Genomic DNA, 14180 nt, shown 5'->3' on the forward strand with positions numbered 1-14180 from the left:
AGGTTTGGAAGGGACCCCGGGGTATCTTCCAGATTGACTCCCACCCAAACCTTTAACAATACCCAGCTCTGATGTTACAGACTCCTGCCATCTCCCCAACAGACTATGCTCTACATCAGCAGTGAGGAACCTGTGGCCATTCTTGACCATTCCTCATGTTGGCTGGGGCTTTCAGGGTTTATAGTGGCTTGGGGGCCACAGGTTCCTCCTTCATGCTTGAGATTTTGTGCATTGATCCACAGCTCTGCCTACAGAGAACAAAGAGTCTTGCAACCCCTTAAAGACTAATGAATTCATTAAGGCATGATGAATCTCAGGATCCATAATGAATGGACAGATGATGCAGGAAATGGTATCCTTGGCTGGTCGGTGTACATATGCCTATATCAGAGGTTTCCAACCTTTTTGAGTCCGTGGCTCCCTTGACCAACTACACTCTTTCTGTGGCACCCCTGTGGGCCTCAGGAGTTCAGTTATGTCACCCCTTGCCCTAGAATCATAGAATCATAGAGTTGGAAGAGACCACAAGGGCCATCGAGTCCAACCCCCTGCCAAGCAGGAAACACCATCAGAGCACTCCTGACATATGGTTGTCAAGCCTTTGCTTAAAGACCTCCAAAGAAGGAGACTCCACCACACTCCTTGGCAGCAAATTCCACTGTCAAACAGCTCTTACTGTCAGGAAGTTCTTCCTAATGTTTAGGTGGAATCTTCTTTCTTGTAGTTTGGATCCATTGCTCCGGGTCCGCTTCTCTGGAGCAGCAGAAAACAACCTTTCTCCCTCCTCTATGTGACATCCTTTTATATATTTGAACATGGCTATCATATCACCCCTTAACCTCCTCTTCTCCAGGCTAAACATGCCCAGCTCCCTTAGCCGTTCCTCATAAGGCATCGTTTCCAGGCCTTTGACCATTTTGGTTGCCCTCCTCTGGACACGTTCCAGTTTGTCAGTGTCCTTCTTGAACTGTGGTGCCGAGAACCGGACACAGTACTCCAGGTGAGGTCTGACCAGAGCAGAATACAGTGGCACTATTACTTCCCTTGATCTAGATGCTATACTCCTATTGATGCAGCCCAGAATTGCATTGGCTTTTTTAGCTGCCGCGTCACACTGTTGGCTCATGTCAAGTTTGTGGTCAACCAAGACTCCTAGATCCTTTTCACATGTACTGCTCTCAAGCCAGGTGTCACCCATCTTGTATTTGTGCCTCTCATTTTTTTTGCCCAAGTGCAATACTTTACATTTCTCCCTGTTAAAATTCATCTTGTTTGTTTTGGCCCAGTTCTCTAATCTGTCAAGGTCGTTTTGAAGTGTGATCCTGTCCTCTGGGGTGTTAGCCACCCCTCCCAGTTTGGTGTCATCTGCAAATTTGATCAGGATGCCCTTGAGTCCATCATCCAAGTCGTTGATAAAGATGTTGAATAAGACCGGGCCCAAGACAGAACCTGTGGCACCCCACTAGTCACTCTTCTCCAGGATGAAGAGGAACCATTGATGAGCACCCTTTGGGTTCGGTCAGTCAGCCAGTTACAAATCCACTGAGTGGTAGCATAGTCAAGACCGCATTTTACCAGCTTCTTTACAAGAATATCATGGGGCACCTTGTCAAATGCCTTGCTGAAATCAAGGTAGGCTACATCCACTGCGTTCCCTTCATCTATCATCTACCCTTTCTGTGTCCCCTGTTTGCATTTCACCATCTTCTCCTCTGAGTGACCCCACTGTTTCTTTGTTCTTCCTTTTGCTACGAACATACCCATAAAAGCCTTTTTTGTTGCTTTAACCTCTCTAGCAAGCCTGAGTTCATTCTGTGCTTTAGCTTTTCTGACTTTGTGTCTACACGTGCTGGCTATTTGTTTGAATTCCTCTTTGGTGGTTTCCCCCCTTTTCCTTTTTTGTACACATCCTTTTTTAATCTTAACTCAGTTAAAAGTTCTTTAGGTAGCCACCCTGGCTTCTTTAGGCACCTTCCATGTTTCCGTCTCATTGGTATTGCCTGAAGTTGTGCTTTTACTATCTCCCTCTTAACAAACTCCCAGCCATCATGAACTCCCTTTCCTTTTAGTATTACTGTCCATGGGATCTCACCCAGCACTTCCCTAAGTTTTATGAAGTCGGCTTTCTTAAAGTCAAGAAATTGAGTCCTAGTATGCTTGGCTGCTCCTTTCCGCTGTACAGTAAACTTCAGAAGAGCATGATCACTCGCGCCTAATGATCCTTCCACTTCTACCCCACTAACCAGGTCATCAACATTGGTTAGGACCAGATCTAAAATGGCTGTTCCTCTTGTTGCTTCTCCCACTTTCTGGACAATGAAGTTGTCTGCAAGGCCAGTGAGGAATCTGTTTGACCTTATGCTCTTGGCTGAGTTTGACATCCAACAAATATCCGGGTAATTGAAGTCCCCCATTACTACTATCTCCCTTCCTTTTGCATGCTTGGCCATCTGTTCCAGGAAGGCATCATCTATGTCCTCCGTTTGGCTTGGGGATCTATAGTAAACTCCCACAATGAGGTCACTGTTATTCTTCTCTCCCTTAATTTTGACCCAAATGCTCTCACTTTGGCTTTGAGGTTCTAAATCTTGGATCTCTTCACAGGTATACACATCCCTGACATATAACGCCACTCCTCCTCCTTTCTTGTCTGGTCTGTTTCTCTGAAATAGATTGTATCCCTCCATTATTACATTCCAATCGTGGGACTTATCCCACCAGGTTTCAGTGATTCCTATTATGTCATATTTAGTTTGCTGCACCAAGAGCTCAAGCTCATCTTGTTTATTTCCCATGCTTTGCGCATTAGTGTACAGACATTGAAGTCCATTAATCATTCCCCCGTGTCTCTTATTTAAGGATTTTTTCCTCCCACCACTAGGTCTGCGTGCTGTTTGCTCCATTCGGTCTATGACATTTGGATGATCATCTTCATCAATTGATAGACTCCTACCTTCAGGACCACTGTCTCCCTCCCCCACATTAGTCAGTTTAAAGCCCTCCTGATGAGGTTTCTGAGATTTTTTGCAAAAACATTCCTCCCAACCGTTGTGAGGTGCAGCCCATCGCTTGCCAGAAGTCCATCTTCAAGAAACTGCATTCCGTGATCTAAGAATCCAAACCGTTCCTGTTTACACCATTTGCGAAGCCAGTTGTTCACTTCCACTATTTTTCCCTGTCTCCCTGGGCCACGTCGTTCAACTGGGAGGACAGATGAGATGACAATTTGTGCATTTAATTGCTTCAATTTCCTGCCCAGAGCCTCGTAATCTCTTTTGATCTTCTGGAGGCTATTGCTTGCAGTGTTATTGGTTCCCACATGAACCAAGAGGAAGGGGTATTTGTCAGTGGGTTTTATGATTCCTTGCAGTCGTTCAGTTACATCTTGGATCTTAGCCCCGGGGAGACAGCACACTTCCCGAGACATCTTGTCAGGCCCACAGATAACTGCTTCTGTTCCCCTCAGTAGGGAATCCCCTATCACCACTACACGCCTCCTCTTAGGTCTGGTCGGGGTTCTTCCGTGAGCTGTCCGTTCCAAGGTCGCCTGCACATTCCCTGAGGGCTGACTTTGCTGCTCGTCTTCATATACCTGATCGACTGTAATGAGGGAGAGATCCTCAAATGGAGTCTGCTCTTCGTCTTCCATGCTAGGGGAGAGGACCTCAAAGCGATTGTGTATTTCTAAACAATCAGAGCGAACCCTGGGCCTCCTACTTCTTTGAGTCACGTTTCTCCATATATCTGGCTCCTGTGTTAGTGAACTAGCCTCCTTCTCAGGGGAGTCCCCTGTCTTCTCCTTGGTGGAGACGGTGTGCTCTGTTGCTTCCAAGAAGAGCTCCAGCTCTCTAATTCTTTGGAGCGTAGCTACACGTTCCTCCAGTTGCTGGACTTTGTCTTTTAAGAGGGCAATCAACATGCAATTGCTGCAGGTAAAGCTGCCTGCAACCTTTGGCAAGATGGCAAACATTGCGCAGGAACCACAGGCGACTGCAGCTGTTCCCTCACCCTCCATCTTGAGAACGTGTCGTTGGGGCTGACTACAGCGGTCCTCCATCATAAAAAGCGTGAAGACAGGACAAATAAATCCCCCCCAAAAAAACCTAGGTCTCCCCCAACAAACGTTTAAGACTAGCTCCCCTAAATCTAAAAGATGGATCAAACTGCGTGCGCCACTAGGCGCGCGCCGCTGCCCTTCAAGCTCTGGTAAGCTCCTCCCACAGCTAATCACCTGCCTCAACAGAAACCCTGCCCCCTCTGACCTTTGCACAGGGAGAGCAGCCCTCAGAGCCAGCAGCCCCTCACCCCTTTTTGAACACCCTCCCATGTAGAATGTTCCCTCGGCCTCCTCTCCCCTCTCCTTGGGAGTCCTCTGAGCAACTGCTGATGCCACTCCTGGTCTCTGAGCTCCCCCCCGCCCCAAAGAGAGGTGCCTCCTCCCACTGCCCCACAGGGGCCTGGGAAGCACCCCCTGACCAGCCCCAGAGGCACCCTTCGCCTGGGGAGCTTGTAGCCAGGGAAGCTGCAACAAACAGCTGTGCAAGCTTTTGGGAAGCAGAGATGCAAGAGGACATCAGAGGGGAGGAAAGAGGGCCAGTGTTGCCCGCAGCACCCCGACTATCATTCAAGGCACCCCAGGGAACACTGGTTGAAAACCACTGGTCTATATGTTCTCACCTTACTTATATTGGTGCAAACTTGAGATCTCCTGGGGGTCTTTGCTTCATGGAATCATAGACTCACAGATTTGAAAGGGACCCCAAGGATCATCTAGTCTAACCCCCTGCAATACAGGAATATGCAGCTCTCTCACATGGGGTTTGAACCTGCCACCTTGGCGTTATCAGCACCACACTCTAACACATGGAGCTATCCAGGCACCTCCTTCTGAGTGCTTTGTTGCTCTCCTTGGACTCCGTCCTCTTCGGCTGCAGGTATCTGATCAGGGCTGAGTCACTCCAAGGGACTATTGCAGGAGGGGCTGACCAGGGACTTCCCCTGCTCCAAACTTCCCCAATAGCTGGCCATGTCATCTTCTCTCTCTCGGTTCCTTTCACTCTGCTCCAGAGGCAGCCATGGCTGGGGGGGAAGAGTTCCGGCTCCTGGTGGTGGTGTCTTGGTGGTTTGGGGTCCTGGAGGCTCCTGCAGGTAAAGGGGACAGGGATGTTTTGGTAATGAGTATCAGTTGCCGGCGGGTGTGTGTGTGTGTGTGTGTGTGTGTGTGTGTGTCTTGCTTCACTTTGCATTTAAAGGCTGACCTGCCTAATCTGCACTCTCTGAAACAATATGTGAATTGAAATGCAACTATCCTTTGAAATCTGGGATTCTCCAAATTTTGCAGGGCAGTTCTCCTGCCAAGTAATGTGTAGAATGCTGCATATAACAGGGTGAACTGTGCACAAAAATGCATATATTTGTGAAAATAACATGCATTAGTGTATTTGGGGAAATTGTTTTGCAAGAATGTGTACCTTAGGCAAAACTGCATACAAGAATGTCTAGAACAGTGACTGCTTGGAGGTTTTTGAAGTGTTAACTGGTTTATAAATGCTTCAGAATAAAAATAAAATATTAGGAGAAATATGCACCAACATGAAGATTAATTTTCATGAGGAATTTAAAAAAAAATCATTACAAACTGATGTGGAAATATGGAGAACGGAATTCAAGATTAGAAAACTGAGAAATTAGAGAAATTGAAATTGACAAAATCACCCACCCCTAGTAGTGAGGGAGAGTGGCCACCATTCTCTGGCCGGGCCTCTTCCTGTGCCTGCAAAGCAAGCAGAAATTAAGCCAATAATGTCCTCATGCGCACAGACTCCTCTGAGCTGCATTCTGGGGAAAGCTTGATGTCCTTGACTTTTGTGTACTGGTAGCTAAGTGACAATCCTGGACATAGGTTGTGTTTAGTTGCCACTTTTTATTTCCGCAGCAGCAGTGCCCTGCCTTTATACCAGCTGCATAGCAGGCAGGAATTCTGTGCACACAATCCTTTCCCCAGTATATGTGATAGGGAATACTTTGCCTATTGGATTTCTGCCTGTCATGCAGATGCTAAGCCCAGGACCCTCACCATGGGAAAAGGGTAGCAGACTTAGGCGGCATCTGGGGTGCTTGGGGACGCGGGTGGCGCTGTGGGTTCAACCATAGAGCCTAGGACTTGCCGATCAGAAGGTCGGCGGTTCGAATCCCTGCGACGGGGTGAGCTCCCGTTGCTCGGTCCCTGCTCCTGCCAACCTAGCAGCTCGAAAGCACGTCAAAGTGCAGGTAGATAAATAGGTACCGCTCCAGCGGGAAGGTAAACGGCGTTTCCGTGCGCTGCTCTGGTTCTCCAGAAGCAGCTTAGTCATGCTGGCCACATGACCCGGAAGCTGTACGCCGGCTCCCTCGGCCAATAAAACGAAATGAGTGCGCAACCCCAGAGTCAGCCACGACTGGACCTAATGGTCAGGGGTCCCTTTACTTTTACCTAGGGGTGCTTAGGAAGCTTTCAGGCCCCTTTAAGCCACAGATTTGGCTTAAACATTTCCATGCAACCTGAGATGTGAAAGGTACTGTAAATAGTGCGAAACCTGCCTATTATGTGACCAAAGTATCCCACGGGTATAGAACTTACTTATTTTATTGTATTTTTGGTTTTTATGGAAGCCGCCCAGAGTGGCTGGGGAGGCCCAGCCAGATGGGCGGGGTATAAATAATAAATTATTATTATTATTATTATTATCGCTTCTTACGAAATCTTCCCTTGGAAGGGCTTGGATTCTCGTGTGGTTTCAGCAGAGACCTTTTGTTGTCCAGGAGGACTGAAGCAGAACAATCCCTTTATAACCTGAAGCATTTATTTAAATAATAAATATGTTGCTATTCAGCAATATATAAACAGCAGGTCACAAAATTAGAATAAAATACCCAAACCAAATGTAATGGTTCTAGGGGTTGCTCGTGCGTAAACCGGCGCCACACCTGGCTGGGTTGCCTGAGTGAACCTTTTCTGTCTGGACAGCCACTCGCCCGTGGCTGTCTCAATCGCTGGCAGAATCCGTCAGTGGGCGTTTCTTGAACTTCTTCCAGCAAAGAAGCTCTTTGACGCCTAGTCTCCGCCTACTCTCCCTGCGCGGAAGCCTTCTGCGCAAGGAGGGTGTGGGCAGCGGAGGACCCCTACTCTCCCCGCTGGTCCCCGGCAAGGAGTCATGGGACCGCCTCGCCGATTCCCCTATCTGCCCCCCTTCTCCACTGGTGCTACGCTGATTCCCTTCCCCAGAAGATGAGCTGCCTCTCCCCATCCCGGGGCACTCTCTGGAGTCCCTCTGGAGCCTGCTCTCTCCCTTCGGCCCTGATGGCAGTTCCCTGACACCAAAATACAATGCAATGGATCCTTTCCCTCAACCCAGTATAGCACCCTGCTTGTGGTTAACGCTTAGCTGGAATGAAATATTCAACGCAGCAATAGAGAAATTAAAATAATAATTTATTTGTCAGACAAATAAATGATAGGCACAGTGGTATATGGTTACCAAAGCTCTGCCCCCCTCCAGCCCTGATGGCCAGCACTTATATTTCCTCAACCCAGCCCCCTTGCTCCTCCTTTGGCTGCCTCTGTCCAATCAGCCTGGTTGAAATTCCTATTGGCTGTTTGCTAGAACCAATCATAAAAGATACACCCATTTCCTATTACCTTTTATGGGAGACAAAGAGCTATATTTCCCTCTATCCATAAATGGCAGACAAGTAGCCATATATCTTACATTTGCCTCGACAAGGCACATTAATTACCAGATCACCTTTTGCCCCTGTTGCCCCTGCATTCCAAAACAAATGGCTAAAACAGATGACTCGTGGTATTAAGTTCTATTTAAACAGAGATCTTGGGTTCACATTCTCACACACCATCAATGAAATAAGAATCTAACATAAGAATCTAACATTTCTTACTTTCTAAATCCTTTGCATAATTACATTAAGCCAACAAATCTCATACATAACATAGTTTTTTAGAAGAAAAGGCCTTTGCAAAGTAAAGAGGAACTCAGTAAAAAACAGCTTCAAAAGAAGCCTCTTCAGTTTACACCCCCCTTTCCCAGCCAGCTGCTTTTCCCATTAGCTCTTCCCAAAATTTATTGCCCTTTAACTCTCTCATTATACCTTAGACCTTAGGAAAATATGGCTAGAGTCTGATGGGAGGCACATGGTATTATTTTCTGTTAAACAATAAATCTTACTATTTACCAACTCTTAATTAGTGTTTTTGCAGCTTGATTGTATTCTGTAATATGTAGGGTCAGTATAACCTTTGCTCCCAGCCTGTAATTCCCTTTTACAACCTTGAGAAACCTGTCTCCTGCTACTACTATAAATCAGGGGGGCCCTTGTCCAGGAAGATAAACAACTGCCAAAGTCCTTAGCCAGCTGGTTTTCTGCCTGGCATGAAACATTTGCAAATTTTTAAGCTCATTTTAAAATGCAGGCCTTGATCAGATGCCTCAGTTAGTCTTTGTTACAGATAGGTAGCCGTGTTGGTCTGCCATAGTCAAAACAAAAATTTTTTTTTCCTTCCAGTAGCACCTTAAAGACCAACTAAGTTAGTTCTTGGTATGAGCTTTCGTGTGCATGCACACTTCTTCAGATACACAGTGTGTATCTGAAGAAGTGTGCATGCACACGAAAGCTCATACCAAGAACTAACTTAGTTGGTCTTTAAGGTGCTACTGGAAGGAAAAATTTTTTTCAGTTAGTCTTTAATAGCAATGCAGCTCAGTCTTCATTGGGCTTTTGGGGGCGGGGCTTCCCCATAGTTATTTTCCCACTAAAGCTTTTTTCATGCTTTGTCATGCATCCATCTTGTGCATGGGTAGTGCTGTTTTGGCTACATAAGCATCACCACTCACCTCTGAACACCAGTAACAGAGGCGGGTGATGCAGCAAAACAGTATGAACCAAGGAATACTAGAACATAGGGAGCTGCCCTAATACTGAGTCAGATCCATTTCTTGATCCATTTAGATCAGTATTGTCAAGAAACAGGCTGGGTTTCAGGCACCTCCTCCTTGCAAATGCCAGGGATCAAACCAAGGAGCTTTTGCATGCCAGGCAGCTGTTCTGCCAGTGAGCGACAGTCCTTCCTATGCAAAGATTATAGCTGTTGGTTCTCAAGGGCCAATGAAACAACAAAGGTTTTACCCATGCAGTGGTACCTCTGGTTAAGAACTTAATTTGTTCTGGAGGTCCATTCTTAACCTGAAACTGTTCTTAACCTGAGGCACCACTTTAGCTAATGGGGCCTCCCGCTGCCGCCGCTGCACAATTTCTGTTCTCATCCTGAAGCAAAGTTCTTAACCCAAGGTACTATTTCTGGCTTAGCGGAGTCTGTAACCTGAAGCGTCTGTAACCCGAGGTACCACGGTAGTTGAAAAATTGCTCCATCCTTCATAGGGTTTCCAGGTTTCTTTCCTGGTAGAGCTTTTGTAAAAGTAATAACAGCTTCCCGGCAGGGAGCTGTTGAGTCAGAGAAACTTTTTCTGGCCTGAAGCGATGAGAAATGACAAGTGAGTCCCGTGGCTTCCTGATGTTTACTATGGCACAAGTGGTCATGGGCAATTGGTAGTTTCGCCAGATGCATGCTAGCAAAACAGTTCACCTCAGTAGGGTCTGCAGACCCGGCAGCTGCATGAAGCATTAACCTCACTTGGCAGACGTCCATAAGCAGTGTTAGAAACTCAGATTTATAAGCTAGGCACCAAATGGCTCCTTAAACCAAGGTTACAGTCACCAAAATCCAGTGGCGGAGCTTCATGCTTCGGCACCGGGGGGGGGGGGGAGAGCAGGTGGGGGCGGGGCTGGTGCACGTCCCGGGGGCGTGGCATGTGTCCTGGGGGCATGGTGCCCAGCGTGGGAAGGGGGGAGCTGTGATGGCACACCACCGGGATGGTGCTGCCGGGGGCAGTGCACTCCCCCCGCACTCCTCTGCCAGTGCCAAAATGGAACATCTAGTTGCCATTTTGGGGCAAAACGTTTCTAAAGTCTTGTTTTCCAAAAGTTGGACTGACTCTGATCGATTCTCAGTTAAACATCTGGCCAGTTCAGATGACAACCTTGAGCTAAGTTAAGAGCTTTGAGAACTTAAAGAAGAAAAGTCACTTGCTCCAGGGACTGTCCACATATATATATTTGCCTGTTCTGACCTATTTTTCTTAATGGCGACATGGACCATTCATAACGTAGGAATATTCTTCACAACTGTGAGCAGGGCGGGGGTGGGGGCACAAAGACGAGCTACTGCAATCACTATAACGCTGTTCCCTGCTCAGGCCACACAGAAAAACATTTTGGTTCCTCAAATGCATTCTGATTGTGCAGATAAAATATAACTGAAAGAATTCTACAGGATGTGGTATTAGTACAGTGGTACCTCGGGTTACATACGCTTCAGGTTACATACGTTTCAGGTTACAGACTCCGCTAACCCAGAAATAGTGCTTCAGGTTAAGAACTTTGCTTCAGGATGAGAACAGAAATCGTGCTCCAGCGGCGTGGCGGCAGCAGGAGGCCCCATTAGCTAAAGTGGTGCTTCAGGTTAAGAACAGTTTCAGGTTAATAATAATAATAATAATAATAATAATAAATTTTATTTATATCCCGCCCTCCCCAGCTGAAGCCGGGCTCAGGGCGGCTAACAACAATAAAACAGTACAAAGTACAACACAATCAACACTCTAAAATCATTCATTATAAAATTAATTCAAATCAAGCCACTGGCAACCATTGGGCCAGAGCTCCGCAAAGATTGCCGAAGGAGGGAGTCAGGCTGTGCCCTGGCAAAAGGCCCGGTGGAACAGCTCTGTCTTGCAGGCCCTGCAGAAAGAAGTCAAGTCCCGCAGAACTCCGGAACGAATTAAGTACTTAACCCGAGGTACCACTGTATGTGAAAACAGTCAAGAGCCAACGACCTAAGCAGTTATGTGGGCTTCTACAATTTCCCCCTCCAACTGCAAGTTCTCAGGCTTTTAGTACCAGTTCGAGTGACATGGAGGAAGACACATGGTCCTTTGGATCCGCCACCATGTGTTCTCTTTTTTTATTATAAAAATTAAAAAATTAAAAAGTTATCTAGTTAAATATAATACTATTCTAAGGTGGAGGAAACTGGCAACCAGTTGCTGCTATGGGAGGGTGGGTGAGGTTGCTCTAGGTCAGGGCTGGCCGAGCTTTTCTTTCTTTCTTTCTTTCTTTCTTTCTTTCTTTCTTTCTTTCTTTCTCTCACATATTTTATTAAAGATTTCTTGGTTTACAAAAGTATGTGCAATGTCTCTTTTTTGAAGTTACATTTTCTACAGATCAGTTTCATTTGTTGAGACATTAGTGTTACATTAGGAGGAAAATGGGGAAAGGGGGGGAAGGTGAGTGGGTGGCAATGCTTCTCTTCTACGTGGTGTATATGTGGGGTTTTGTGTCAGCGTCACGTGTGGGTTCCCTTTACTATTCACTTGTATTTCTTTGGTGGGGAGAGAAGTTGGGGTTGGCCTAGGGTGTGGTTGGTTAGTTGTGATTGGCTGTGGTGAACTTTGTTTCCATGTGTGTGTGTTTTTGGATCACAGATTAGCCAGATTGCTGTTGGTGGGTTCTTGTTGTTGTCTTGTTGGGTTGTGAATGTGATAAAGGGTGAAGGCGTCTTCTTCTATTTGTCCCTGTGTCAGTTTCAGTTTGTTGGTTAGTTTTTCTAATAAGGCTGTTTCCCATACTATTTGATACCATTGGTGCTGGTCCATGTTTACTCCTAACAGGTCTCTCCAGTGTCTGGCTTTGAGGCTTCTGGCTGCTGAGAGTAGGTGGGTTATGAGCTCTTTGTGGTGTGAGTGGGCATTATTATCTTGGAAGATGTTTAGTAGGGCCAGTTCTGGGGTGACTTCTAATACTTGCTTAGTTATTTTGCATATTTCTTGTATGATTGTTGTCCAGAATAGTTGGTTTTGGGGGCATTCCCACTACCTGTGGATGTATATGCCTATGGAAGTGCATCCTCTCCAGCATTTTGGGGACGTTCCTGGGCGTATTAGTGCTAGTTTCGTTGGTGTTAGGTACCATCTGTGAGTATGTTTCAGAACAAGTTCTTTCCTTTTCGCTGATATGGATTTAAAGGGCCATATTAGACCATATTCTAGTCCACTGGGTGGGGTTAATGTTGTCCTCCCAATTTTTTTGATTACGTCTAGGGGGTTTGTGGGATTTTGGAGTAGTATTTTGTACATTGTGGACACCATCCCTTTGCCGTGTCCCTTTGTTGTTAGGAGGAGGTTTTCAAAGGTTGTCAGGGGCCTGGTTGCTGCTGATTTTAAGATGGCATGTAGTTGGTGTGTTGGCCAGGGCATTCGGGTGTCACCTCGTTTGTCTTGTATTTCTTGTGTTGATAAGGGTTTGTTATCTGGCCGACCTTTTCAAGCCTCACCTGGGACTACCTCCCAGGGGTGATGGATGGGGCCCAGATGCAGAAACAGGCACAGCACTGGATGCAAACCTTACCTGTTGTAGGGACACCCCAACTGTGTCAAAGCCAGAGATTCCTATGCACACACCTCTGTCCATTCGTCTTCCAGGCAAGCGGGAGGCATCAAGGAGGGTGTGGCCTGAAGGGAGTCCCCAAGGCCACATAGGGAACTCACAGCCCCCCCTGTGTGCTTAGGAGGGGGGTTCCTATCCTCATGCTCTCAGCTGGGTTTTCTCATTTCAGGAGCGCAAAATGTTTTCTGCTACGGGGCATTTGATGTGACTTCAGGGAAGTGCAACGACCTGCTGGGGGAAGGGGTTGCCCAGGACGACTGCTGCCTAAACCACCAATACGGTTTCCAGCTGGACAGGAATGGGCCTTGCCAGGCCTGCCAGTGAGTGTCACACCAGAATCTTATCACTAACCACTGTACCCATGTTTCACTCAGCACCTTCTCTAGCTCACCCATTCTCTCTTGCTGGAGATCCCCAAATACCTTCTGTGGCTACGAGCCAGAATGGCATACTCTACCTCCAAAGAGCAGTTGCTCGGGATCACAAGTAGGGAGAATGCTGTTGTGCTCAGGACTCACACCATATGCTCATTTAACACATGGATTTCCCCCCAAGGAATCACAGGAACTATAGTTTGCTAAGGGTGCTGAGAATTGCAGTTGTTGTATGAGGGGGTGAACTATATTTCCCAGGATTGTCTGGAGGAAGCCATGTGCTTTAAATGTGCACCAAATTTGCTGTCAATGGATTGTGTATAAGTGGTTACAGCATGAAGCTCACTTTTTTTCTTTCTCCCACCCTAGCCGAGGCACCTGGCAAATGCCAAGGCCCCTGGGCTCCAGAGGGCCAAACACTGGCCTCCCTTAAAAGTATGTTTGGATGCTCAGCTGGTTCAGCCACCAACCTCATTATCCCCAATGGGACTCCCTCCCCCCCAGACACTACGCCAGGGGTTGGGCCTTAAAGCACAGGGGATAATTACATACCATAAGTCCCTGGTGTGGCTGTAGCTGCCTTGCCTAGTACCAGGTCAACTACACACAGACAACATGGAGTGGGGGGATCCCTGTAAAGGTATTGTCCTGCTGTTAAATTTGGAATGTTGGTTAATCAACCAGCATGACATCCTCTGCTTTTTGTACAGCTTTTGTGAGACCACAATTTGACTGATAGTGTGTGTGTTAAATGCAAATAAGCACTTTGCTACAGGCAAATATTTTCCCCGCAACAATATGGCTTCCTTGTGAACAGAAAATCTAAGTAGGGTGCTGCCCTCATTGCTGTCTAACTAGTGTGTTGGGAATTAGCTCACCATAATACAAATTTGCACCTAGACTTTGTGAGTGCGCAGTTAAGGGAGGGATTTAGTATAGCCTTAGGCAGATTGCTCTGTCAGCACCAGCAATCCTGCTGGCCTGAATCTCCCCTCTCCCTCCTGCTGCATGCTGTTTGGGGAGTTCTCCTGACCCTCCAGAGCCCATTTGGGGTAGCAGTGGTGGTGGGCAGGGGGAGGAGAAGCTGGTGGAAGTCCTTCCAGAGTCTTTGGCCCTGGGGCTCTCTGCAGGAAGCAGAGCTTCAACTCCAGTTGCGGATATTTTTGGATGCGGTATTTTTGGGTTTGGTTTGAAGAGAGAGTGGGAGAGAGGGCTTCTGAAGGGTGTTTAGAGGGTGCTCCCCACTTAACG

The 14180-nt window shown here is 47.0% G+C and overlaps 2 protein-coding genes across 4 annotated transcripts in view; one reads left to right on the forward strand and one right to left on the reverse strand.

The window, feature by feature from the left end:
- LOC310752274 (uncharacterized protein) overlaps positions 1-14180 on the reverse strand; it is a 311176-nt gene that overhangs the window by 255447 nt on the left and 41549 nt on the right. The window lies entirely within an intron of this gene.
- CFP (complement factor properdin) overlaps positions 4995-14180 on the forward strand; it is a 37971-nt gene continuing 28785 nt past the window's right edge. Inside the window, exons 1-2 of the mRNA XM_083592242.1 lie at positions 4995-5148; positions 12725-12875. Of these exons, the coding sequence (XP_083448368.1) occupies positions 5076-5148; positions 12725-12875 (224 nt within the window). The 5' untranslated portion in view covers positions 4995-5075. The remainder of the gene's footprint in view (positions 5149-12724; positions 12876-14180) is intronic.

Source organism: Podarcis filfolensis (genome assembly GCF_964270895.1).
Source record: "Podarcis filfolensis genome assembly, chromosome: 17".
Lineage (NCBI taxonomy): Eukaryota > Metazoa > Chordata > Lepidosauria > Squamata > Lacertidae > Podarcis > Podarcis filfolensis.